The sequence below is a fragment of the Dufourea novaeangliae genome, unplaced genomic scaffold (assembly GCF_001272555.1).
Source record: "Dufourea novaeangliae isolate 0120121106 unplaced genomic scaffold, ASM127255v1 scaffold112, whole genome shotgun sequence".
In the NCBI taxonomy this organism is placed as follows: domain Eukaryota; kingdom Metazoa; phylum Arthropoda; class Insecta; order Hymenoptera; family Halictidae; genus Dufourea; species Dufourea novaeangliae.
Window position 1 is genome coordinate 1,306,633 of NW_015373993.1, and position 27,100 is coordinate 1,333,732.

At 36.0% G+C, this 27,100-nt stretch overlaps 3 protein-coding genes across 3 annotated transcripts; all 3 read right to left on the reverse strand.

The window, feature by feature from the left end:
• Positions 1-2,445: 2,445 nt before the first annotated feature.
• Positions 2,446-7,798, reverse strand: LOC107187850. Its single transcript, XM_015576031.1, has 9 exons — positions 7,301-7,798; positions 6,051-6,285; positions 5,578-5,808; positions 5,354-5,448; positions 5,192-5,261; positions 4,950-5,117; positions 3,488-4,825; positions 3,176-3,402; positions 2,446-2,776 (listed from the first exon to the last, which is right to left on the reverse strand). The coding sequence occupies exons 1-9, from the start codon at positions 7,354-7,356 to the stop codon at positions 2,602-2,604; spliced, it is 2,595 nt and encodes an 864-aa protein (XP_015431517.1). The 5' UTR covers positions 7,357-7,798; the 3' UTR covers positions 2,446-2,601.
• Positions 7,799-8,445: 647 nt separating this feature from the next.
• LOC107187799 (4-aminobutyrate aminotransferase, mitochondrial-like) lies at positions 8,446-10,618 on the reverse strand. Its single transcript, XM_015575972.1, has 10 exons — positions 10,567-10,618; positions 10,351-10,466; positions 10,104-10,271; positions 9,960-10,046; positions 9,693-9,888; positions 9,457-9,629; positions 9,245-9,379; positions 9,005-9,162; positions 8,660-8,928; positions 8,446-8,573 (listed from the first exon to the last, which is right to left on the reverse strand). Exons 1-10 carry the CDS (start codon positions 10,616-10,618, stop codon positions 8,446-8,448), a joined length of 1,482 nt encoding a protein of 493 aa, XP_015431458.1.
• A 3,341-nt stretch (positions 10,619-13,959) lies between these two features.
• On the reverse strand, positions 13,960-25,555 carry LOC107187898 (nucleosome-remodeling factor subunit NURF301). Its single transcript, XM_015576089.1, has 23 exons — positions 24,279-25,555; positions 23,634-23,934; positions 23,339-23,547; positions 22,892-23,254; positions 20,302-22,823; positions 19,913-20,222; positions 19,704-19,839; positions 19,173-19,453; positions 18,954-19,091; positions 18,604-18,711; positions 18,323-18,510; positions 17,987-18,244; positions 17,677-17,896; positions 17,252-17,587; positions 16,981-17,172; positions 16,661-16,891; positions 16,268-16,577; positions 15,976-16,180; positions 15,597-15,859; positions 15,289-15,456; positions 14,980-15,175; positions 14,461-14,545; positions 13,960-14,256 (listed from the first exon to the last, which is right to left on the reverse strand). The coding sequence occupies exons 1-23, from the start codon at positions 25,309-25,311 to the stop codon at positions 14,054-14,056; spliced, it is 8,256 nt and encodes a 2,751-aa protein (XP_015431575.1). The 5' UTR covers positions 25,312-25,555; the 3' UTR covers positions 13,960-14,053.
• Between the last annotated feature and the right edge of the window lie 1,545 nt (positions 25,556-27,100).

Consider the following 27,100-nt stretch of genomic DNA (forward strand, 5'->3'; position numbering starts at 1 on the left):
ATGCAACTTTTTACATAGCTGAAGTAACTGTCATGAAGCAGTAAATAAATCATAAATGTTTACTCTTACTAGTAAAAGGTCAAATTAATATTTTTCAAAAAAATTTTCTTTTTACGGTCATCCTGATGCATCAATTTTTTTACAATTACCAACACAAACGCATCGATGTTTTGTGACGGGAGAATGTTTTTTTCCCCGACCCGATGCGTTTAGAAACAGAATATTAAGTTTAACAAGATTTTTATTTTATTTAAAATCTGACAGTGACCTCCATAGTATACACAAGTTTGTTTTTGATCCCAGTTTCTGTAAGTTAGTTCATAAAAATTTATATCTGTCTAATCATCCGTAGTGTAGTTGCAAGAATTTGTAATGACTTGATCAGAGTAAAATTTTCCACTCGTGGAGGCCCGCCGTTCTAGATGACGAAACGCGATTGGTTTTGCGTCAACAGGCGCTTAGATTCTGGTTTAAAAGGTGTGCCCTATTAATATAAATTAAGCATGAAGAGAAACTGGCAGGATATAAACATGTTAAGAAACTGGTAAAACCAGGGGGCTCGGCTCAATTCATTTCCATCGTTTCTGAGGTCATGGAAAAAAACAATGTTTACTGCATACATAATAAATATTCATAACAAATTTATACGCGTTTCAGTTTGCAACAGGACTATGTTTTGATTAAGAAAAATAAAAATTCTGAAAATTCTTGAGCATAAATAAAGTAAATAAATTAACAGATAACATCGGAATAAAAACATATATACGATAATTAATCATTTCTTTTATTCTATATGGCGATGATTTAACAAAATATTAGGGAACCATAAAAATTGTACAATAAAATAATGGAGTCGAGTGTGTATCATTTCATCTTATCTACCATAATTAATATAAAAAATATCAACATTATATTGTTATTACAATAAGTTTATTGCAGAATTCTGTGTTGAAATCTTTTAATACTTGAAACAGTTTAATTGATTAGTGGATTTGATTCGTCTATTTATTCATCTACGGAAATAATATTGATCTTTATCTTACTATTAAGAAATAAATTCGGAATGTTCGAAATTCATGGCGATATACATACAAATGACTAGAATGAATGATTGAAAATACAATATGAAAAGTATGTATCAATATTTAAACGATGTATGGTGTTACAATCAATATAAAGTAACAATTGTAAGTACATAACAGGAATTATTAAAATGTTATAACAACCTTATTTTATAGAAAAGTTTTAAGAAATTAATTTAAATAGTGTATCTAAAAACTAGAAGCAGCTACATAATAGCTGATTACTGCTAAAATTGTATAAATTGATTCGGTGGCAAAAAACGTGTGTTAACATATTGACATAGTATGTTATACACTATTTTGTGATGTACCTTCTTCTTTCGTAATAATATATGTATTTTAATGCAGTCGCAATGACAAATTAAACATTTTTTTCTATCAATTGTATAAATAAATAATTAGATGCTTTTCACATATATTTGTATCCAAAGAAATCATTATACTTTCGATACATACAATACGAATTCATTTATATAACATTGATTATGTCAAACAATAAACAATAGCACTCATCTTATATCTACTTGTAATAAAAATCTTTACCTTTTGATAACATGATTAATAAATACACAAATAAATTATTAACACTAATTATCACTTAATTTGGACGTAGCAGTAAAATACTAGAATTTTTTGTCTTCTATCTAAGACACTGAAAGCTTAGATTTCGAAAAGTATCTGTTGTATCATGCCATTCCACTATAGTTGTGAATAAATCTATACAATTTTGAAACCATATATAATAAAAAACTTTCCTAAATATGAAATTGCAATTAATATAAAATTTATCATCACATAAATATCTTCACTAAAACTTTTTAACCTCGTATTAAAATACATGATTTATTGCGTTGCAAAGAATATTATTTATTATGTATGGTTGATACATATGAGTGATATAAAAAGTTTTCAATTACAGCCAATTCTTAAATTAATTATGATTGGTACTGTGTGAATTTGATTACAAAAATACACGTAGAAAATTCGGCAATTATTTTTCTATCGATATCGTTCACGTATGTATGTATATCTTTATCGTAAAAGTAGTCTTAGTCGATTAAATTAATGGGGTGCTCGACATCCGGAATTTTGAAAAGATATGAAAATTTGAACTGACTGTTTCTTACCCAGGATGTGGACATTTTTAAAATAAATATAATACTAACTGCATACATATTCTGGTGTATACATGACGTCTATACACGATTATTCAAAAGTCATTGTTATAATAAGAAGAGTTCGACTACTGTTACATGCTAATCACTAGTTAAAGAATTTCATTCTCATTTTTAATGCCCTTGTGTTATTGAGTAACAAGGTAAAGAGAATGTTTCTCAATTAACATTATCAAAACATCGCGATGAATTTCACTATTACTATATGCAAAGAAATATGTACAAAATATGATCTAATATCATGAATTTGGCATGCCACGGAATGTAATAAACAAAGTATTAAAGTCAAACAATCGAATTACAAATAGCATTACAGTGGAAGCATTTTCTCGGATAATTGCAATTTACAATAGCACAATCCCATGATCTCTTTCCAGTCTACGTTTTGCTTTAAGAGACACAATCCCCATTAAATCTGCAGGAGTCGGAAGTCCTCCGGAGGTATTTGGTGCCACTGCTTGCTGATAAAATACCTCTATATTTCCGCACTGGTTACCATAAACAACAGTATCCTCCGTTCTAGTTAATTAATAAAACATATGCATTTTTATCATGCTTGTAAAAATGTACTATAAACAACGTTTTATTAAGAAAGAATCAAGAGTGTTAAAAGTTTAAGGAAAGAATATTATCTTATATATATTGTCGTTCTAGTGATAAAGTTGCGGAATCTGAGCTAAATGCACGATTTACCATAAATAGTATAAATGGCATGATTCGTGGATAAAATCAGTACAAAGTCATTTTACATTAGTTGTCAAAGTGGTTTTCTTCTCTCTAGGGAAATTAAGTTTGTGCAGACTCGCAACTTTACCTTCGAAATAACGAATTATCTTATTGTCTACAAAAGCAAATTAAAGCTGATAAATATGCAAAATCACTAATTCGAGGAAGTTTTTGAATCTCTAAAATAATTACCTGACAATAATATCCGTGAGATTACTAGCATGAGTGAATCGATCATGAAGACAGGATACAATATCCAATTCAGTAACACCCCATAGACCAGAACGGTTTATCGTGTCCCACTGTGGATCAATATTTAAAATACTATATAACTCTTTATTTTCATTCGATGGTAGAGGCTCTAGGCACTGTTGCAGCCTAGTCTCAAGTCTTCCTAAAGTATTCACACAAGTCTGCCACTGTAACGTATATGGTTAAATAAAAACTTAACTAACAGTCCTTCGAGATGGCATACGAAATATTGAGAAATGATTGTCTACTCACAAGAGAGTGTATAAGATCAGGATTATTAGCAGTTCCATTTTCCATTAACAATACCAACACCATGTTCTGGTGTCCACAGAGAAATAATTCAGTTTTCTCAAGGGAAATCTCATCTTTAGACGTGGTGACCCAATCCTCCTCGAGTTCATCCTCACCGTCGCTTCCCATTTCTTTATTGACTGCGTCTAATTTCTGTTTAATTATTTGATTCGTCGCCGTCGAAAATCCCGATAAATCACGGAACTCGCTAGGAGTGGTCTCTCTACTACAAAAACCGCTAGTTTTCTCATCAGCGAGCAAGCTAAGTTTCGACATTAACGGTGTCAACTGTAAACCATCCAATTTCTTCTTTTGTAGAAAATCGTACGTGTTACCGCACTCGGATGCCGATTTTCGTCTGTCGTCGTTGTCAGTGATATTAAGTGGTTTCAAAGGCAGGCTCATTGATCGACGATAAGTTTCTTGTTTCGATTTGTTGTCCAACTTGATTTCGCGAGTGTTGCTTAATTCTTCTAAATTGTCTTTGCTCGTGGCATCACAGTTAATTGTCGTATTCTTGGCGTTACGATCGGTCAAACTGGCGAAAAAGTCGTTGCGATTGATCGTGTTATTACTGTCGTCTGTCAGTTCTCCATAATGCGAGGATATGTATTGTTCGTACAACGACATTGATACTGGCAGCCCATCGCATCGAAACACGGGATAACAAGGGTCCGTAATCGTATGGTGCTGCTTCTTATACGCAGGTTTCTTTTCAGGGGAAGTTTCAGGTGACACGGTTTGTTTCAACTGCGGTAAACCTAATCCATACGCTCTAATCGCTATTCTGTTCGAACAAAAATTTACAGACGATTCCAAATCGTGTACACTTAAGCTCCTTTTATTGAATTCCCTACTTTTAATCACTTTCTTTTTCGGTGGAACGTTCCTCAATTTATTTAAACGTTTACATCTAAGCGCTTCCTTAACAACGTCCGGAATGTCGTCTACATTCGCTTTCATTTCTTTCTTCTCCTCTTCTGTTTCAACATTTCCATCCTCCTCGTTCGTGTTACATATTAACATAGCATTACCATGTAAGACTCTGTTTACATCTTTTAAAGGCGTGGAGCAAACGCTAGGAGTCAAAGGATTCACGCACTTTGGACGGTCTGGTTTACTTTCCTGTTTACGTTTCACTGGCGAACTGTAAGCTGTAAGCGGAACGGATGGCACGTAATGACTGTTGTCGTTGTATTGCGAAGAGTCTAATTCGCCTTCTTCGGGTACAGTGAAAATACGAGAAGTATCGCGTTTCATTCCAGACAGAGGCGGTTCTTTGCTGTTCTTCGAAATGTTCTGAAAATACAGTTGTTGCATTACTATACGTAATATGCATTTTTAATCCCTGACTCTATATAATATTCTTCAGCTTTTTTTTAGTAGGATACTCCATGATTTAGTGGGTATTTGAGTTCTTTACCTTTCTCTGCAACATTTTTTTCGTGACAGAATCTAAATACGAGCTGTAATAACGTTCATTGTTTGCTTCTTGTACAAGTTTTGCAAACTGTTTCTGTTCTATATACACTCGCAGTAATTGTACTCCAACAGGTAAGTGAAATTCTGTTGATATTCTTTCTGCAGGGGCCTGGAAAACGAAATGTTTATCGATATTACGCGTTCTTATGCCGAACAGGAAAATTCTGCTGATTTAATATATACCCTTATTCTGTAAGGATCAGTTATAACAATCTGTTTGGTCAAATCTGCACCTAATTGAGTAGCAACTACCCTGAAACATTAGTATATAAAACATAAAGCATTCGTTCTTCGAGTAAAAAATACCACGGAATAATTGATTTTCGATCATTTTAAATAACTCACTTATTGTTGTAGAAGAGTGCACCACCCATAACACCATTAGTTTCTTGGCAATATTGTAAAACTTGAATTGCTTCTAAAAATATGTTACTAGCGCTCTAGAAGAAATATGATATTGATTTCAATTCAATATTAACAAGTAATTGAATGCAATAAAAAATAAAAAGATTAATTAATTCGATCATCTACTATTAAAAAAAATACTAAAAGCAATGCCATGCACTAACCTTTGGAAGTTTGATAATAGGTATGTTGGAAAAAAGATTGGCACTATATTGAAGTATTGGCAAATACGTTTCAAACATGTGATACAATTTCTCGGTAAATTTGTTTCTGTCGCTGTTAAATGATTCTAATATTTTATTAAGATCAGAATGAAAAAATTTGAGCAGTGATTCTAGTGTATTCGCACGTCTCTCTAGAATCCAATCATGAATATTCCTATCAGTTCCCACTGCCTATAAAACAATAAACAATCATATAAATCAAATATGAACTCACTCTAAGAATGACTCGTTGAACAATGAAATGATGTCGCGTTACATTCATTCGGAGTAAACTGATAACTGTAATAGTTACAGCAGATAACAACTACTATAAAGTTGTACCATGCAAATCTCCGTAATATCGTATACTTATTAGTCTCCCTAAATGTATGCTGTTAAAGGAGAAAATAAAATTTCAATAATAATAGACTTACAAGAATGTACTGTCCAAATTTTTTCAGTACAAACTTTCCTCCCTGTAGCGTAATTGATTTTGGAGCGGAAAACGAGGTTGTAAGAAACTGATTAATTGCCATTAGTTGACCTGCTAATGCTAGCCTTTGGGTAAGAGACACCCATGCAGGATGGAAATACATAACTGCCTCTGCAGGATCATCATCTTCTTTACAACACCTTGCAGTGTCATAAACAAATACTATCATCATCTCTCTAAAAAAAAAAAGAAACAACGTGTTAGAGTCATCTTCAAAAAATGTATTTACTTTCTAATTTATGCATTGTTTAAGAATAAAACAATATAAGTTATATGAAACTACTCTACTGGTTATATATAATTGTGAATCAGATGATATTTTCTTTTGTAAAAGAATTAGCTTACCTTGGAGTAATTGATAAAAATATTCTATACACAATCGTGAAAATATATCAACTTTCATTTTTAGAAAATCACAGACATAATATTAATGTCTGTTACTCCCTTTGATTCAGATATAAGAATGAGTCTATGAAGTAAACAATCGTGGTCGAAGAATTACTGATTAACTGCGCCAGTAACCGATAGCAAAATAAATGAGATAAGATTACAGTTTAGTATATGTCCCTTGAATGCTGTGTACACACTAACACGCACAATATAGAAATACATTGGGTTTACTATGATGTAGCAATCCTTAGAAAGGCAAGTAGAAGTGAAGTATAGAAAAAGAATACAGAGTTTTACTCTGTCATAAAAATATGAAATAACTCATTGAAAATGTTTTATTGATACTTATATAACTCATGTACAATTGCTTATATTCATAAAAGCAAAGACATTGCATAATAACAGAGATTATCAGCATTGCCGAATATTTACAGCGTATTTTGCATATACCGTACTTATTTAAAACTAATAACTGATATGCAAAGAAACCAAAGAAAAATTTTTCTACAAACTATTACAAAGAAAATTCTACATAAACAAGTATAAAAAAGTAACGTAATTACTCATTACATTGTAACTATTAATAAATTACATCTACAAGTATATATGCATCTACATGTTAAAAATCTGTGAAAAAAAAATCATAACTACAGTAAAGACAGAAATGTATAATTTTGAAACTAATGTATTTTAGGGAATGCATGTTCGTCGATTGATGTGACAGAGGGTACTACACAACTGTGAAAGAAGGAAATGAAGTGTTTGAGAACATTTTCAGTTAACGACGGTTAACAAACTCACACCAACTTAAAATCAGCATTCTCTTTGACAAAAATCAAGGATTTGAAAAGGGACATGCCGCCGAAAGAATGACCGGTGAATCAAGTGTAACAGTGTGATTCAGCGTGCAGCGTGGCATAGTAAACAAAGCATTATCATTGAATTAGAGATTCATTTTCTACGCTGCTATAATTAGATAAGGCTTGGGATTACGCAATATCTTCGTACTTCGCCATGGTGATTGTTTATGCTTCGGTGTGGCCGAGGCTGCTACTGCAATTGCGATTGTCGGGTGTACAATGTCAATCCGTTCGTTTTCTCTCACTAGACACAAGCTCCGGGGGTTGAGTTTTCCGTCCCGTCTTTACCGTCGCTTACGATGCTACTGAGCCCCGCGAAAAATGCACTTCAATGGAAATGCACTTTTCCGTTATGTAATGTAAAATCTCAGCCATAATAATCTTGATTTCCAATCAAGCTGAACGGAAGAGCCGCTCCTTTACCGCCATGACGATATCGATTTCCTTTGTACACGGAAACCGATATTCTTGGTCCTTGATCGGCAACGAGATTGTAACCGCGACATTCGAATTTTCCCAGATTGGGTCCTCAAGTTTTTTCGAGGATAGAATCATATAATAAAATTCTTAATAAAGACTGTCCAGAAATAATTAAATTAAAACACATGCGTTTGTGTTCTGTATTTGCATCAACTAAATACGCGAATATTCGATATCAAATGCCTATTTTCTAGACTAAAATTTTATATATTCAATCAGAATAATAGCTCTGTAATTCTTGCATTTTTTAGCTATTCATTGAATAAATTTACTAGCTAATATTTAGGGGACTGGATGTACATAATTTTATACTTCAAATTGCACTGATTTCCTATTATTATATATCGAAACGAATCTGATCTTAATATAGAACGAGATTTCCAATTGTCCACTTTTTTAATTTCTTTGCGGATAATTTAGAAACTTCATTTCAAGAGTTATTATTTATTGGGATTTCTTGACACTTCCCGCACATTTTAATCTAAACTAGAGTATCCGATCTTTAGTTCCGATCACTGGAATTATAAGCATACACATTTTTTGTTCATGTATATATTTAACAAATATGTGGGCCGATAACAAATTAAAATATCACCTACAAATGTATCAGCTTTGTGAAAATTCTTGTAAACAGCAACGAAGATTTTCTAAAAAGATATCAGCATGATATTCTCCAAATATTAGGCATGGTCTCAGCCGAATCGATTTGATCCCACAATCTCCTACTTGAATACCTTGTGTTTATAAATATATAAATGTAATTATCATGCTAGCAATGAAATATTAATATTAAATATGCATTATTAATATTTCCTTTCACCTCTACAACGTAACTGATGAAACATTTTATCTTTCATCTCTTTACATGCCAGATCAAATGCAATTATGAAACCTCTACCCCTTACAGAGTTTATAATTTGTGGGAACTCCTGTTGCAATGTATTCAACTTACAAAGTAAATAATTACTGACATGACAGACATGAGTTAACAAATCTTCTGTCTCAATAGTTTGTAATACTGCTTCTAATATTAATATCTTGCTTGGATCACCCATCCATGTATTGAAGATTCTGTATGGAAGCGTAGGCCTAAACGGACAAAAATTTATAATATGTAAGGAAGAATATATCCTATTACAAATGCTGAAATGATAGAAGACATTACATGTATTCAGAAGAATGATAGAATCCACTTGCTTGCATTTTTTTGCTATACGTAACAATGTCAGGAGGTGTATTTAATTCAAAATAATCATGGGCCCACATTCGTCCTGTCGCACCACCACCTGTTTGTAATTCGTCCATTATCAAGGGAATGCATTTCTATAAAGTTGAAACTTTCATTAATATTTTTAAATTTACTTTCTTATATTATAAAAATTAAAGGACAATATTGGGCAATTACTTTTTTGGCAATTCCTTGCAAACATTGAAAGAATTCTGGTGATGCATGTCTATCTCCACCTTCGCATTGTATTGCTTCCACTATAATACCAGCTACTGGTGCTGACTTTTCATATTGTTCTATTAACTCTTCTACCTTTTGAAGACAACACCCACATGCAGATTATTGATTTAAGTAGATATCGATTAAAAATATGTATCTATTGAATATACTTTTCCTAAGCATCTAGCATCCTCTTCTTTATTTTCTTTTTCACATTCATCTAATGGATATGAATATTGTGGAAAAGGTGCTATAGGCCATGGAAGAGAAGGTATATCAATTTTCGTTATGTATTTATAATGCGATAATGCCAGTGCAGCAAATGTTCTGCCATGATATCCACCTAATATCACAAATTTTATTAATATGTAATATTAAATGTTTTTAATTCAGCACAAATATGTACCTTCGAAGGACAGAATGGACAATTCCGGGCAGCCAGGTGGTTTATTAAAGAGAGCACTTTTTTTTTCTTCTTTTGTAAAGTTTTCTCCTCGACGACGTCTTTCCGCATATTTTATAAATGCAGCTTGTATAGCATGTTCATTTGAACAAGCCCCACACGTAGTCGTGAAAACACATGTTAATCCCTTTGGAGCTACCTATTAAAATGATATGTGTATGAAACACTTTTCCTTTCAATGTATCATTATTTCTTATTTCATTGTCTTACACACGGTTGAAGTAATGTATCTTGAAGTTTGCATGGCCATTCTAAGCCTGGAAACAATCCTAATGCTGGCCTATTCGCCATTATTCGCTGAAAATATGTATCACATTAGTGTCAATTACTTGAGTACCTTAATAGTCAATTTACTTGATTCCCTGCACATGATAAAGCGCCCAAGATTGATCTATGATTATATCCAAGGGGAAGCGTAGAAATTTGCATAAACATATCTAAGAAAACATTTCCATCAATATCTGCTAAATAATTGCCAACAGATCTTTGGTAGTCTGCGAAATATTGAATAGAGCCTACTTGCTGCAAACATTTTGTAATAATATTAAACTAGCAGTGGTAATGTTTGAATGAAATTTAAAGAAAATAGTTAAAGGTGAACCTGAATTTTAGAAAATTCATTCAGAAGAGCTTCTGACCTCGGTCCGGGAATTTCAGTAAGTGTATATGGTTTTGTAGGTTCTCCAGGTAAAGGTGCTTTTGCTACGTGATGAAGTTCTGCAAGCATCATTTAATTTTCATCTGTTACGTGTTAAAATTAATAGCGACGTTTTATCATCTGACAAGAACTTTCAATGTGTATTTACTTTGTACTTACGGCGAGGTTGTGGACCTTTTCGAAGAGAGTACAATACACTTTTAGACAACATATTGTAAGAAATTTGTATATTTTGTTAATTACTGTGACCAGTGTGAAGAGTTCATATGTATACAATATATGCATGACACGTGTACTTTCAATTCATATTAAATAAAAAACACATTTAAACAAAGTTAAAAAAACGACAATAAAATATAAGCAATTCTTTTATATGGATGACATATCCTTACTTTTGTTTTAATCCATGACAGAAGAAAGTAAACAGCTGTTAATGTGGGCCCTAGTATTGCTTGAACTTCAAAGTACTAAGTCCACATCTATTCGAACAATAAATGAAAAAAAGGTCGTGTACACAGGCATTGTTCTTTGTATGTGAAACGAAAAGACGTACCTATAAGCTATTGAACGGTATTGATATAACTTTCTTTTCAAGTTTCCATGAAGCCACTGTCATACAGCAGTTTATTATTTTGTAAGCAATTACAAATTAAAAAAGGTAAATTAACATACTATGCTTTCCTCTAACTTATATTTATAGTGCAATAAAAACAACAAAGTTTATGATTAAAATTAGTACAAATATATTTATTATAAACTAGTAGTATTAGATTTAGACGAATATAGTTATGTAATCACACTTTGTTGCTTTTTCCTTAATAGAAATAAACACCTTGTTACATGATTAATAAGCAGGGTGGGGGGAGGGGGGGAGTGAAAATGGAGCAGCGTAAAATTTACACGGCTGCTATCTCTTCACCCGGTTTTTACACTTCAGTAGCATGCCAAAACGTACGCGGCTAAATATCTAATACATGTCCTTAAAGTGTTTCTACAATTTTTTTTACACAAGAAACTTTTTACTCCGATACATCGTCAAATATCGTTTCTACATAAGAAATGAAACCTCGACAGAATGATCGCAGTCCGGTTAAGATTATCATAAACGCATTTACGATTTCAAGAGTATTTAACGATCTTATGAACGAGTTAACATGCGCCTCGCGAGAAAGATAATAAAAGATTCACTCTTTCAGATACAAGTAACACATCCTCCGTTTGTCTCGGAAGATAAATAAAGCTAGTATGTGGCGTTTACGTTCCGATCGACGCCAATCGTTTCCACTCGCAGAAGTGTCCTTAGCGCAAATACTTATTAATACTTGTTATCAATATTTATTCGTAAGTCTACACGAGTCGAATATGTTTCCGAGGCAACACGGAGGAATCACGAATGACATGCGTGGATCTCAAAAAGTGAATCCATCGGAGTGTTTCTCGGCCAAAATCAAAAACCTCCATTGGAAAACGTTCGCTTAACTCTTTGCTCCTTACCGATCCGTAATGAACTTTTAATTATAGATACACAGAACGCCGAGGAACGCTGCGAGCCATAGAAAGAGAAGATCTCGTCGTAGCAAAGAATTAAGCGGTAACAAATTAACAAGAAAAAATGACTATAACGTTCCAACGATACGAATTTAGAAAGAAATTTCTCCAGTACATTACATAATAAAACGGTGCACCCAATATACGTGTGTAACGAGACGCATAACAATAATGACACGACCACTCGGGGGACCGAGATTATTATAGTAGTAGAGCTAATGCGGTGTATAAACCTGGGCAAAGTAACGGAACTATGGTTATTCTGTAACTATTAATCGAACGTCGAAGGTAAAAAGAAAAAAAAAACAGATCAGTGCCAGGTTCGGTGAACTTTGAATTAAAAATACTGTACAAGCATTATCCTGGCGAGAATGTACAACCTGCTTTGAGCGATCTGCCTTCGTTCACTTAAGCAAATGATCGACGACCGACAAGACGCGGTCAAAGAACTCGTGAAACATACAATTAATGTACAGATACGATGCTCTCAATGCTTACTGTCGTAGAACATGTTAAAATGTTGAACGTTTTTCCTTAGGAGAATATTTTCGATCCTCGTACAATAATAAGTCTACGGGCAGAATTTCCATATCTCCGACGGCGGATAGTCGAATTAATGTAACTGTTTTACTTTCACTCTTTGTATTTCGCTGGTGAAACATCCGAGGCGGTTTCTTTCTGTTGCTTCTTTAGACGGGTATGTGTATATGTATGTATGTGTATACGTATCATATATATATATATATGTCCATGAAATAATATTGCCTGTTTATGTTCTTCGAGGTATAGATACCGAATATATGTATGTTTTCATACACGTACAGTGTAGTACAGTTCCCTTTCAGTAATTTCTATAAGTGGTAATTTAATAGCTAAAATATAAACAATATATTCATCGAAATCAGTTTCTCACAGTTAACTGACTTTCCATCCTCCCTACATGTTCTCGTCATATACCAAAAACAAAATTCCATAGTCTATTTCATTGTAGACACTTCTACTTGGATATATTATGTACAAAACAGGATTTACCTGCTCATTTCTTACGAGCTAACATCGTATGTGTTACTTATGAACAATTTTATAGAAAATTTATCTGATAAAACAACATAATAATAGTTATTCGTGAGCACAATAAACAAATTTGTACAATTTATTATGCGCTTGCTAAATACTTCCTTACGTCTACGTGAGAGAACATTCGTTTTTTTCAGTTTTCCCCCTACTGAATGAAATGTAAGAATGCAGCAGTTGGACCATTTCCCCTCTGTTTTTTGTTTAACTGCATGCGAGTGATTTTCCTGAATGATTTTTCATCTTTTATATTCGTCTATCGTGGATTCGCGTTGGGTTACTAAAAACTCATTGTTCTAAACGCTCAGTGGCACTGATTTGATATATATTTGTTAATTATTCTGATAACATGCATAATTACATGTATTTGATAGATGTACATAAATAGTAATGCTTATGTTACAACAGGTGAATTCTGAACCACAATTCATTACCATTTTGTATTTACAAAAAAAAAAGACCGAATGAAAATATAATTATTTTCCTGGATAGAGTAGACGTAACAGTATTGCACGCTTTTTGCTGTCTTCTATTTCTTTCACTTGATAAAAGAAAACTCCATGCAAATAAGCAATAAAAGTCGTTATTATCAAGTAAGAATATACCACATACACATTGTAAATTTTCAGTATAATCAGAGACACTAATTCATCGTTTTTATCTTTGAACAAAAAAATATTGTTTTTTTGTTACTTTTTTTACTTGAATATCTACCGATTCATGCAATTGTTGTGTTTAAATAATTACGTGTTTTGGTCCAAAATTCACTGTGCGACACAATTGAAATAAAGTTCGCTCTTGCGAAGGCAAATCAAACTGTTCACACAACTCTAATAAATAGTGGACTTATGTGTCCTATTCTTACGTACTTATGGCTACTTTCAATGTCTCCTTTCTACGTGTACTGGCACAGATCGATCCTTTAACACTGCACGAAATTAAATGACGACTGATATTTCGTTCACTTCCATTCATTTACAGTTACTGTTCTCACATGTATTTCCCTGCATCCTCGTTTGATTGCTTATTTCCCTTCAGAAAATTTTTCTCTCAAGCTCTTTATTTTGTGGACAAAATATGTTTCTAAGGATTCCGCGCACTTAAAGAACGGCGACTCTTTCGGATTGTAATACCGACAGTTGTCGAATATCTTTGTCATGTCTCCAATAAACTCGCTTAACTTCTTGTAAGATTTATCATTTATCCTCAATTCTATTGTTTGTAGGTCTGGAATGTATTGAATCAAGTATTACGAATATGAATTAATGTTAATAATAAACTATTCTAAGCGTATAATTTTACGCTGAAAGTACAACAAAATTCTCTTTCAATTTAGAATCTAACAGAACCCTTGGCAGAATACACAAAATTTCGCTTGATTCTAGTTTCTTCTAAATTAATTCCCGTTCATAAAATTTATGATACACTTACCCATTGGTTCCTTTATAACTTTATAATAATCAGGTGCTTCGTTTGGATCCACTGGTTCCATAAATGGCCAAGCACTCTTGTGTGCCTAAACATTACCGTTCATGACATTAATAACAATGTATTCACATTAATAACACGCATCGTAAAATGTGACTTGCACTCTGAATTTTATACTTTGGGAAGGAATTTAATCCTTGGGACGCAGACGTCTTTGATGAATAGGCTGCGAAAGTTTATGCAAATTCACAATTTCAAATGCTAATTCATAAAAATTAAACTTGAATTGAACTTTAAATTCGTATTTTCAAACGAATTTCTCTAAAATATTCTAATCTTATAAAATGCTAAACTGAACTACTATATGCTTCAATTACTTTTACCTAACCCAGACGCTGGAATGGCGCATGAAGTTCCTATAATCCTGGGTCAAAACAGACTCAGACACCGCCTTTCAAAGATTAAACTCCTTCTCTTTTTGACAAGAACTCCCTTGGATTTTACTTTTTTCTACCGATTTACCTGTATTTGCTTAATCAGCTTCTTCAACAGATCAAGGTCTTTCGTGTTGAGGTTTTTCATATTGGCGAAATTAACAGAAGAGTTTCGTTGGCAATTCGGACAAACGTATTCGTCGATATTGTCCGCTTCCGACTGAAGAATACCCACGCATCGACCATGGAACCAATCTTGACATTTGTCGCAGCATATATAAAATCTGCAAGAAAAAATATCCAGGGTAATATTAATGTTTGCGTACTGTTCTCAGCCAGAAAGTATAAAAATTTAATGGTGATCGGTACTATATTGATAACTTTGCGTTTCACGTACTGAGATTCGTCGTAAGGCTGTTTACATAGGCAATACAATTCCTGGGTGTCCCTCGCGTGTCTGCACTCGGTACAAACGAATTCGGAAAGCGTTTTACACATTTCTTCCGTGATACCCACGCAATCTCCGTGGAACCAATTGTTACAGAGATCGCATCCTACATAGAATCTATTACGGGAAAGATAGTTGTAGTGTACAAGCACAGTCGATGAAAACGATACGAAGGTTTTGTAAAGTAGACCAGACTTATAAGTATTCCACACCAACTATACAAACTATGACAGGAATTACCATACTCTGATACTTACTTCGTTTCATCGTAAGGTGTTCTACACAGGCAATACAACTTCTCTTTTTTAATTCTATTAGCGGTGGCTGCAGTCGAAGCACCCGGTGGCGTGGCGCTACTTCCTTGCGCCTTATACTTCTTTGGCCTTCCACCTCTGTTAGGAGGACTAACTTGTTGAGCTACTTGGGCATTAGCTTTACGCTTTGCACTTCCCACTTTAACTTCATCTTGCTTGTGCCTTTCTGCTTTTGTTCTTGACGCTAGTTCCGCCGATAGGTCCTTCTGTAGTGGACGATTAAAATATAAATAAATATGTACATATATATAGCTACGTTTACAATATAGATTTTCTTTACTTTTATTCTTAAAGTCGATTGAAAAATTTGAAGATAACATACTTGAATGTCTATTTGTAATTCCTTCTCAAGCAGTGCTCTCTTTTTAAGGATATCCTTTTTAAGTAGCTCTTTATGTCTGAATAACAAGACTTGCATTCGAGAATGTACTTGTTGTTTTCGTCGTAATTCTTGACTGTCTTTCAGCTTTGCCGCTCGATTTTTCGGTGTCGATTCAACGTCCGTTTGCTCCACGACTTTTTGTACTCTGTACAACAATAAATGATATATCAGTGTCATAAGATACCTTGTTCGTGTAATAGATACATTATTTTTTTTTGTAATAAGAACTCACTTTGGTGTTTCACGATTTTCTTGTTTTAGGGCAAGTTTCTTTCTAGGTGTTTCTGCCCATTCTGTGTCTTGGTCGTTCGTCGACGATTGTACGTTCGTCAGCGTAGTCGTTGTTGGAATGTTAGAAGGTGCTGGTCTTTTGCGGGATGGGACTCGCGGAGTCGTAACCGGGGGTGTAGTATGAATTTGACTGGTAGCCACCGAATTCTCAACACTGCCTTTCATCTGCTTCTCTTGGTATCGTTGCAGCTGCAGTAGCTTCTCCTCTATTTCCGGGTTAAGATTTTCTTGTTTCAAGGCATTTTTAATGGCTACAAATTTTTTATGATAATCATGAATCGAAACGTGCTAATATTGAAGGGTAAACAACTACAGAACTGATTGGCAAACTAACTTTGTTGTATATAGTCAGGTGTTAAAATAAATTTATTGCCTGAAGAGTCGTTTCCTTCCTTTAAAGTCTGCAATGGTTGCTGTCCATTAGCTACGCTTGTTTTCTGAGATTCCTCTTCAGAGGGAACACTCGGTTGACCAACTTGCTGAACAACCACTTTCGGTTTTTCAGGAGAAGTTGTTGTGGTTGTAGCTGGAAGCTCTGGAATGCTTTCTGTTCCCGTTTGTGGTTCTATTCACAAAATCACTCATACAATATACGATTTCAGAAGTATGAAAATTTATTAAATATACAGGATGAAATTATACGTATATACGAACCGGTTGCTGCTGAAGGTGAAACAACTGATTGCTGTGCAGCCTGCGGTTTCGATGCTGGAGTGGTGGCAGGAGTGTTTGCTGTTGCAGAACTTTGAGAACTTTGAATAGCCTGCTGACTGTTTGGTGCTGGTTGAACGGCTAAATAAATTTTAGTAGGCCCTAGTACACCTTGCTTTCCTGTAGTAGCTTGAGCTAAAAAAAACGTTGCATATATTATAATCACATTGATAACGTTAAATACGTATATAGTATAACATATATATTATCGAACCTTTAAGTAATTGTTGTTTAACTTGTTGTTGAACCATTGCAAGCTGCTGTGATGTGAAGTCTGCACCCTGCAACCCTTGCAAAACTATACGAGGCCCTTGAGTAGTTTGTATGACTTGAGCAGTTACACATTTAATGACTGTGCCAGGTGGTTGACCAGCTAATAACGATGCTTCTACACTTCCAGGTGCTGGGGCTGTGGGGGTCGTATTAGACGTGGTCGTAGTAATCGCTGTTGTATTTGTAGTCGTATTGCTACCAACAGTGGCATTTGTCGTTTCAGATGCCTGTGCACCAGTTGTTGCTACAGTTGTTTGAGCAGTTTGTAATACAGGAACTGAAAGTAAAAGAAAAATCATTTTAATTCAAGAATTATTTATCAAATTTTCCTCTTCGATGTACACATTTGGTAAAAGAATGTACTACCTTGTTGTTTAGTCGGTGTGACAGCATTTTTAACTATGATGCTGCTATTCGCTGAATTTAGATGTACGATTTGATTGCCCGTCGGTGTGCTACGGATTACCACTTGATGACCACCTATTGTCGTTAACTGAGCTTTGCCCGTTGCAAGTTGCTGAGCTAGATTAGCATTAGTGACTACTATTTGGTTTCCGCTGATCACTTGACCCCCAGAAGATATGACCTTATAAAGTAATAGATGTTATATTAATATTTGTTTACAGTGTAATTACAGTTAATATTATATTTCATATAGACTATAAATTTTAGGCACCTGTGCGCCCTGCACAATTTGTCCGGTATTAGCCACAACAATAGCGTTCTTCGTTGCTTGTGTAGGCGTAGCGATAGCCATTGTTGTTGCCGGACGTTGCACAGTCTGTTGTACAGTCTGCTGAGATTGTACTTGTGCTTGCTGAGTTGTCTGCACTTGTTGTGTTGCATTCGTCGATGCTTTAGTTGGACTAGCCTTGGTAGCGGTGGTGTTAGCTGTTGTTACTTTATTCGCGCTTGTCGTGCTGGCAGTTTTTGTCTTAAATAAGAATTTCCATAAATTAATGAATAATACTATGCGAACGTTCCACTGTTTCTATCCTTTAGAAATGCTTACCTGTGTAGTTGAACTGTTCGCTGCAGGTTGTGCCGGGGTAGTGGTGATTGCTTGACCAGTATTCAACACATGCAGCTTTCCATCGGGCATTTGAACCAATTGCTGACCAGGCATTAGACCTCGGACTTGCAACTTTCCATCTGGTCCCCTCAAAATCTGTACCTTTTGTTGAATTTGTTGTACCGGTGCTACTTCATAGTAAAAGAAAATCGGATCGATTAAAGATGTCGCAAATTTAATTGTTATTATAACGGAATGCAATTTACGATTCAAATATATACCTGCTTGGTTAGAAACTTTGATCAGTGACTGCTGATTTCCAGTTTGCAATTGCGTTTTCGGTAAAATGCTTGTAGGCCCGGATACAACTTTTGTTGTACCGTCAGCTGCTGTTTAAAGAAACAAGACAAGGATAAAATATTGAATAAACGATGGTAAGTGTTACACAATGCATATACAGGGTGTTAATAAAAATGTGGGACACTTTCACAGGGTAGATTCTAGACGTGAAACTAAGACGAACATCAAGAATGACAAAATTGCGTTTAAGATTTCATTTCAGAATTATTAATTGTTGAAGAGTGCCCCACACTTTTATTAACACCCTGTATGTAGTGACGTTAATATTTACATTTCGTCATGTAAATACGTCTGGTACCAATAAAGGTCTTCTGTGTAGGAGTCGTCAAAAGTGAGGTCAACTGCGACTTTGTTCCGCTATTTGGATTTGCTGGTATCGCGACCTTTGAAACCAATTTCACTGTGCCGTCTATAATAGATAATGAATATTTTCAAATCCAACGATAATTTGTTTCAAACAAAGTGGTTGTATAATAAAACTGAGCCTTACCATGAGCAGAGTTAGTAGTAACTTTAACAAGTTGTGTAGGCGAGGCAGAGTTCGCTGGACTCTTTAGAGTTTCTAAAGCTCTCTTTTGTTGATGAGCAGCTCTTTGCATGCGTAACTGTTGCTCCATTTTTTCTTTGATCTCCTCTGGCGTTGCTTTACCACTAACAAGTTGATCACCCATACTGGAATTCGATCCTGTATTTCTGTTCGAGCCAGCACCTACAGATTGTGGTTGTCCCGATCGACTCCTAGTAATAATCTGGGCATTAGCCTTCTCTAACCTGGAGAGGACACACATCAAGCGGAGGGTTAGTATCAGATGGTGTTAAATAAGGATAGGTCAGATTCTGAGTGATCTTATAAGGCGAAAGTGTCAGGTACACAATGAAACTTCATATTAGATCCTATTAAAATGGAATAATCTAGAAAATACAATGGAAAAGAAAGTGCCATATAACTACACTTAAGAAGGACAAGTTTAAAAGGAAACTTAATTTCAGTAAAACGGTTCAAAATCTTCTACTACCATACCTGTCGCCGTATTGCTTAATTTCCCATAACTCTAATTTATCTTCATCGACCCATTCCTCCGTAACTTGTGGTTCAGTGCTTTGCGGCGATTCCGGTCGTTTTCTTTTTCTGAGACCGCTCCTTATAGATGTTACTTCTGCGAAACCCAAAATATAATTAATAATGAGAAATCATGATCATTCCGTACATGATTTATTCATTGTACCAACCTCTGACTTGCTTTGGTAGTTCCAAAGGTATAACAACCTTTCGGCGTAAGTACTGTGTTTTATCCAAAAACTGACCTACATGTCGGTGTTTAAGAATCTCTAATGACATAATTTCTGTATCTGTTGTGATCTGATGTTTGCCGTCTGTGGACAACGGCTTTGTAGCCATGTCGTCCCATCGAAGACATGCCCATAATATTCTTAACTGAAGGGCTGCAGCAGCCAGTGACTTTATTCCAACTGTTCGATACAACCAACATGTTTTAAATAGTGGTCTTGGGCATGGATATGGCCAAACTGACATATTTGCCTAGAACAAATTTAAATTAGTCGATAAAGTACACCAAATTATGCTTTGTTACTGTTAACGTGAATTTAACGAGATATACCTTGGCTACATGATGGAATCCTTGAACTGGCATGCGTCCACCAACCCTAGATAATTTTCGTAATTCGTGTTGTGGAAGTAGTAATATACTACGGTGTTTCGTTTTTGTGCAAAATGTAGAACACAAAGGATATTTAACAGGCGTACGCTTCTTTTTTCTATCCGCCAAGGAGATTGAGACCTTTTTCAAATAAACTTTCCCTTCTGCCGAAGTAGCACTGTATACTCTTTCTGTACCATCCGCATTCAATTCTTTGGCCACTGTGCTCCTCTGCACGGTTCTGCCTCTTCTATTGACAATTGTTGTCTTCTGTCCTGTGCTAGTTTTAACTTCCGAGGAGAATGTAACTGAATTCTGAGAAGTTGTATTTTCTTTCTTACTTTGTACCACACCATCTACTGTCTTTACAGTTTGTTGTGTCGTACTTACTGTAGTAGTAGTAACCACATTACTCGTTGTAGTCGTGACTATATCAACATGTTCTGAATTTCCCTTGTCAACGTCCGTATTAGATTCAAGTTTTATTTTCTTCGCGGGAGGCGAGGCCACGTCTTTCATCACATTCGAAGCAGGAGTTTCTTCTTTACAGTAAGTTGCCAATGCAACCGCTGATTCCAAATCTTTTTTAATTGCCTCTTTACTTTCTTCACTTCCTTCTATTTTTATTCCACTCTGTTGGGATTGTACCGCAGGCGTATTAACCACTAAACTTGCCGATGATTGATTGTTATTCAAAGCATTAGCCTTCCTTAATAGTGTAATAAGATCACGTTTTAATCTGGCTTTCTGAAGACATATGGGGGAGTAACATGTAGATGTCAAGCTTTGCGTTGTAGTAGTCCCAACTTTTCCTGGAGGCGTTGTCATATTGCAATACCGTGAATAGCAACTATTGTGTTTGGTGAGCCTCATGATGTTTGCATATTGTGCTTTGGCATGTTGAATACGTTTTCCTATTACAGCCAGCATCTCTCTGGCTGACGTGGATATTGTCTTGCTAGGTTGCTTTCCAGTGAGAATACTTTGCAAAGTATTGTCCCCGCCATCTGTATCGCTTTCTTCATTATTTTCTATGTCAACTTCGGATTCACCTTCAACCTTTTGACCTGTAGACTGATTCTGATGCTCTTTTGATTTTTCGGTCTGCAATAATCGTCGTTCTTCCAAAAGTTTCAAGTGTGTTCGACGCGCTAGAAAATCATCGATCCTAGTCTTTTTTGCAATCTTCGGATAATGGAGCCTTCCACTGGTAGTCAGCGCTTTAGTAATGTCAATCTCTTCAAATTCTTTGATCGGAGTGAACACCTTCTCAATTTTTATACCGGCTAAAAATGATAAATTCATTTTTGTTTCTTGTTTCACCGGTTGCGACTCTGTTTTAGTCGTTCCCTCCTCCGTCTTTGCAATCGGTTCAGCGTCCTTCGCTTTATCTTCCGCCGGTTCAGTTTTTACGTTTTCCGACTTGCATTCTTGTTTCACCGATGTGTCCGCAGCATCTTTGGAAGATTCTTCCTCCTTGATCTCTTGCTTGATCTTAACATCTACGTTATTCTCTTCCTTTTCGGTTGGACAGTATTCTTTTATTAAGAATTCGTATGTAGGCGGATCCAAAGCTAATATTTTAAAACCCTCCTGATCTTTGATCTGAACCATAATCTTTTGGGGGCCTGTTCGAAGACCCTTGGACATGTCGACTGGCTTGTAACGGCGACTAGCAGATATCCACAACCAACCACCTTGTCCATGAATTCTGTACTCTTCTCCTTTCTGTTTCCAGACTTGATGTTTCAAGCCTAACGTATACTTGACGAAATTGAATAAACGATTACGTTCCTCCTCGTCTTCTCTCTCCTTCTTATCTTTCTTATCCTGACGTTTCTTCTCTTCTCGCTCGAGAGCCGTTACTCTTTGCAGTTTCACGTGTCCAAGTTGATCGTGCCATACGCTAGCGAAAACCACCGATTTAATACACGCCTGCAGTACAATAAGAGCACGTGCAAAGTCTCTGGGATTGACACAGGCGCCCACGGCCGTGGTCCAAGGCTTACGCAGTAGAGGCCAATTGGTGTGCATAAACGGTGCTTGAATACTACTCTCAAGTTGAAGAATCGTCTGACGGAGGGTGCTAACTAGGAGGGCACGGGTTCCCGTCAAACTTCCAACCCATTTGAATTCAGACGCTTGTGTAAGAGAAAACTTGTGCGACAGGTGTCTCTTCTTATCGCGTTCCTCGTTACGCTGTGCTTTGTTCAATGCAACGGGGTTGGTACTGTACTGATTTACGTATGATTTAAAGTTGTTATCCATTCCCAGCTTGAAGAGATGAGTACCAGAAGCGATTTGATGGGCTTTCTGTCTTGTTAATCGAGTACCATCCCCTTCCTCTTTCAAACTTTTATCCAGCTTCTCTAATTCCTCTTTCGATAATTGTGCTCCGCTGCGTCTCTTCAAATCGTCCATATTAAATGTTCTAGGCTGTAAAGATCCTGTCTTTGATCTTGTCACGATTGTATGTTTCTTCCCTGAAAAATTAATCAAAACAATCAATCGAATTATGTTTTTAGTAAAAACTTTCAATCTTACTACTTACCGTCTTTGCCAATCTTTGAAATACCCTCTTCTCCTTCTAAGGCTTCTTCATCAATTTCTTCGGACGACGAAGTGGATGCACCAGTCTTGACACCTTTATTTGCTGCATCTAAATCAGCATCTACACCATCTGTTTCTACATTTTCTGTTACCATTTCAGAAGAATTTTCTTTTGTAGCCGACTCTTCGGCTGGTTTTGTTTCTTGCTGTTCCGTTACAGCTGCTAACTGTTCTTCCAGAGAATCTGAACCTTCGTGTATTCTGCGCACCATATCTTCAGCCTCTTGTCTTTTCTTTTCCTTTTTCTCTTCTTCTTCTTTTTCTTGTTTCTCTTGTCGTTCTTTTTGTAACTTCAATATAAGGCCTGAATTGTAAGAAATTAACGGAACGTTTTAGATATTGTGCCTTAAAATTTCATAGAAAATAAAAGAAATATATTCAAACTTACTGTTTTCTACTTCTAAGTAGGATTTCTTATTTCCCTTGTATTGATTAGTAATAGATTCTGTGAGTTCCATTTGTCGTACTATTTCATCTTTGTAATCGGATAACTCGCGATAAAGTGCGACTTCCATTTCATTACGATCTAAGGTAAGCATTAGTTCCTCTAGTTGCAAAGATGTACTATAATACCAAACATCACCATCTTCGCTTTCACTGCAATAAATACAATAATAACACATTGACTGAACAAGAAAATACTTTAACGCTACTCGATGTTTATGCAACGAAATCTATCTTACACAAAAACTCTTCTTGCAAGAAACCAATATTTCCTTCCATGTCTGTCGAACCCTAAGTGTTCTTGACGACATAACGAACCATTCTTTTCAACATCGGGTATACAGTCCGCGACTCCGCTCACTTTATGAGCTTTACATGTACTACATTGCCAGTCCTCTGTAGGAACATCGACTAATGGAGGTTCAACGCATTCTAAGTGAAAAACAGCTGGACAAGTTTCACAACATAACAAATCTCCCAAACGGTGACAAACTCTGCAGTGATCGTCGTAATGCATATTTCCTAAAAGAAGACATTTATCACACATATATACGAATAATAAACTAACGAACAAAGGAGATATTTTAAAATAACAAATTCTACGTTTCCTCTTAGAACTGACTCAGCTATTAATAAAACTTGCGAAAGTTAACACATTCGAGATCGACAGATTATTCCAAGACTATCCCCGGCAGCCGGCAATATTTACGTATCGTTTATATTCGAGATATTGCACAACTTTTGTACAGGGAACATGCTGGCTTATCGACCTCGAATGTTTTAAACAGCAATCAATAATAATTCATATAATCACTAATAGAAATGTTCAAAAAAAATATTCATATCAAAGAAAGGAAAATACAAAAATAATCTATTTAAGCATAGCAACAGATCTTCTCTTACTGGATTTGTTATCAAAAATTGATCTGTTAAGAACTGAAGCACCTTGATTCTGTCATCGACCGAGGTAAAAGGATATTCACAAGTTGATAAGATGTGGAGAATATTTTCATCAAAGCACTTGTCGCTTTCTACATAAGAGCGCAATGCCTCTGGCCAACTCATAGGATCCACAAAATATAAACTAACATTTACAGAGTCTTTTTGATCAAGAGGACCAAAATGTGTTTGCTGAGAATCTTCTTCTCTGAGAAGAGCTTTAATAAGCATAATGTGTATCTCAGCCAGCAAATTGGTTTGATCTTCGCACATTAGGGCAGCGCAGAAATCTTCAAACCTAAAGGCTGATAGGCGTACCAAAGTACGAAAGTGTCTCAGCACTTCGTAAATAGACAAAGATGGCATAACATATTCCTTAGGGACCAATAGATCGTCTGAAGATTTTGGTAGGACCAAAGCTGGCAATTCCCTGTTCTGAAGCCACAGCGGTTCTGGACTCGGTGGTCTCTGTTGGCTGAGTAAAGTTTTACGGGGTGTGCCACTGGTGGTGCTGTAACTGGAGAGGGAAAAGTCACTGTCACTCGATGGATCGGGTTCTTCTATACTTTCTGATGACTCTACGTCGCTCTGCAGAGGGTCCTCCTCAGCCTCGCTCTTCTCGCTGGATTCGTCACCGAAATCCGAACCATAATGATACTCGGAGTCGTTATAGTCAACATTAGGATTGTAACCTCGGCGATGGTATACTCCGGAACCGGAGTGACCACCCTTACGTGAATGTCTCTCCCTGGGTCCCCGGGATTTTCGTGTTCGTGTGCTCCGTCTGCTCTCCTCGCTCTCAACTGGCGACGACGGCCTCGACGGTGTCGGTGTGCTCGGTTGCGAGTTCGGCGTTTCCGAACCCTTGTTTTGCAGATATTTCGGCTTCTTCATCAGATGATACTGAAACTTTTTCGGCCTTTCCATGACCACCGACTTGGGCGGTCGGCCCCGTCTCTTCGCCCCTCTCCCCGTCATTGTCCGTCACGGGCTGTCAACGAAATGGCACTTACTTAACACGTGGTTTGTGGAAACGCGCGCTTGTAAACAAATACAAATGACACCGTAGCAATGAAATGGAACTCATGTTTGTACTCTGATCTTTGCGCCATTTTTCGGCTACGGTCACGTGACCAAACACAATTCCATCATGATAAAACGTATCGGTATGACTTTCGCGTGGCGTTCGATCCCGTCGGCGGACCACCGACGATCGTCTGACCGCGACGACGAAAAAAAAACCTCGTTTTTCCGACCGATAACGGGCGAAACTATCCACGAAAAATCATTCACTGACGCGAGCGTAAGGGGAATTTACAATATCTGATCCTCTGTAAGAGCGATGCTCCAATTGGCTCATCGAATGGCCGCCATGTCTGGCCTCGAACGCATCTACTCGAAAAGTAGAGAAAATCTCCGACGAAATATCCGTTTTTCTCGTTTATGGCGATCCACCGGTCGACCACGTTCTCTGGGAACGTATCTCGATGGGATTCATGCGATCTGGGAACCGTTTAATCGCTTTTTAATTTCTCACGAAACGTACAGAGGATCCAATAGCTTTCACCGTAACTACACAAGATCCTGTCAGATCAACAATAGGTGGCGACATGCGCGGTTGGAAAAACGCGTATTCTAACCGCACTTCCGATAAACACAATTCACCCTTTTCTTAACTGTTTTCTCTCGTTTTTCACTTGGTTTTCGTTATTTTTACTACACAATGATTTTTTATAATTCACGAATACTTTAATTAGCCCATGTAACCCGTAGATACGAACTCGCTGTTACCCGCAAGAGAGAAGTCTAACTCTAGTTCCGGAGAAGCTTCAATAGAGGACACCACCGTAACTCCAATTTCTCGTACATCGTTACGTCGGTACATACTTTTTTTGAACATCTACCGTCGTAGCAATTAAAAATGATCGTAATTTTCAGAAGAGAACATTTTTCAACACATTTCCCGCGTAATTTCTTTAATAAGAGACTTCTATTAACTTCCTAGAAACCAGCGACCAACGCGACATCTTCGAAGTTCGAAACTACGATACGGTGAAGTTTAAACGTCAACCTTACACCGTTTTTTTTTGTACTGCAGATCTTACAATTAACAATGTTTCTTCTGCATAAGTCTTCAGAGAAAATCTACCTTAGAAAATATATGATTCACGTGAAAAGGTAGACAAGGTTTTCTAATGTATCTGTTGTTAGTAGACTGTGGATGTTTATGCAAATGCTCATTTTTTTAGACCAATTTCTCACAACAATTTTATCATATGAAAACTAAACAAATACTGTATACCCTATGTTGAGGTATACCCCCCATCTGTATACCCCCTGTTTTAAACAATGCCACTATTTCAAAATATATGTATATATTGTAAGAAATATTTGTATTATTTTATTCCATATGCGTTTCCGATAGCTACTAACATTCCGTTATTGTTTGAAAAAATATCATTTTTTCCAGTATTGCTGTCTGCTGTTTACCACAACATATTCGAATACACGGTGTATTACGGCATTTATGTTAACACAATACTGTATAGTATTATATTATTATAATCATTTATGTTTTTAGCATGTTGTAACGTAGAAATAGAACAGAAGTGAGAAAAATGGGCCTAATCTTGTTCTTTCCGTTGTCTTCTACGTGTAGTCTATTAAACTTGGTATTCAATAAACTATAAACATAAACCAAAAATTATTTTTTCAAATATAAAAACAGTTTCTGTTAAATAAAGACTGATTGAGCTTTGAAAAAATA

Coding starts and splice junctions, on each gene's coding strand:
- LOC107187799 (XM_015575972.1), bottom strand. CDS start 10,618: ATGTTGTCTAAAAGTGTATTGTACTCTCTTCGAAAAGGTCCACAACCT. Junction 10,047..10,103: donor TATCATGTGCAGGGAATCAA/GTAAATTGACTA, acceptor ACATATTTTCAG/CGAATAATGGCGAATAGGCC. Junction 8,574..8,659: donor TCATCAGTTACGTTGTAGAG/GTGAAAGGAAAT, acceptor TATAAACACAAG/GTATTCAAGTAGGAGATTGT.
- LOC107187898 (XM_015576089.1), bottom strand. CDS start 25,311: ATGACGGGGAGAGGGGCGAAGAGACGGGGCCGACCGCCCAAGTCGGTG. Junction 16,578..16,660: donor ACCTGACTATATACAACAAA/GTTAGTTTGCCA, acceptor AAAAATTTGTAG/CCATTAAAAATGCCTTGAAA. Junction 15,860..15,975: donor AATTACAAATAGACATTCAA/GTATGTTATCTT, acceptor CGTCCACTACAG/AAGGACCTATCGGCGGAACT.
- LOC107187850 (XM_015576031.1), bottom strand. CDS start 7,356: ATGTCCCTTTTCAAATCCTTGATTTTTGTCAAAGAGAATGCTGATTTT. Junction 5,118..5,191: donor CTGATCCTTACAGAATAAGG/GTATATATTAAA, acceptor TTCGTTTTCCAG/GCCCCTGCAGAAAGAATATC. Junction 2,777..3,175: donor CTCACGGATATTATTGTCAG/GTAATTATTTTA, acceptor TTAATTAACTAG/AACGGAGGATACTGTTGTTT.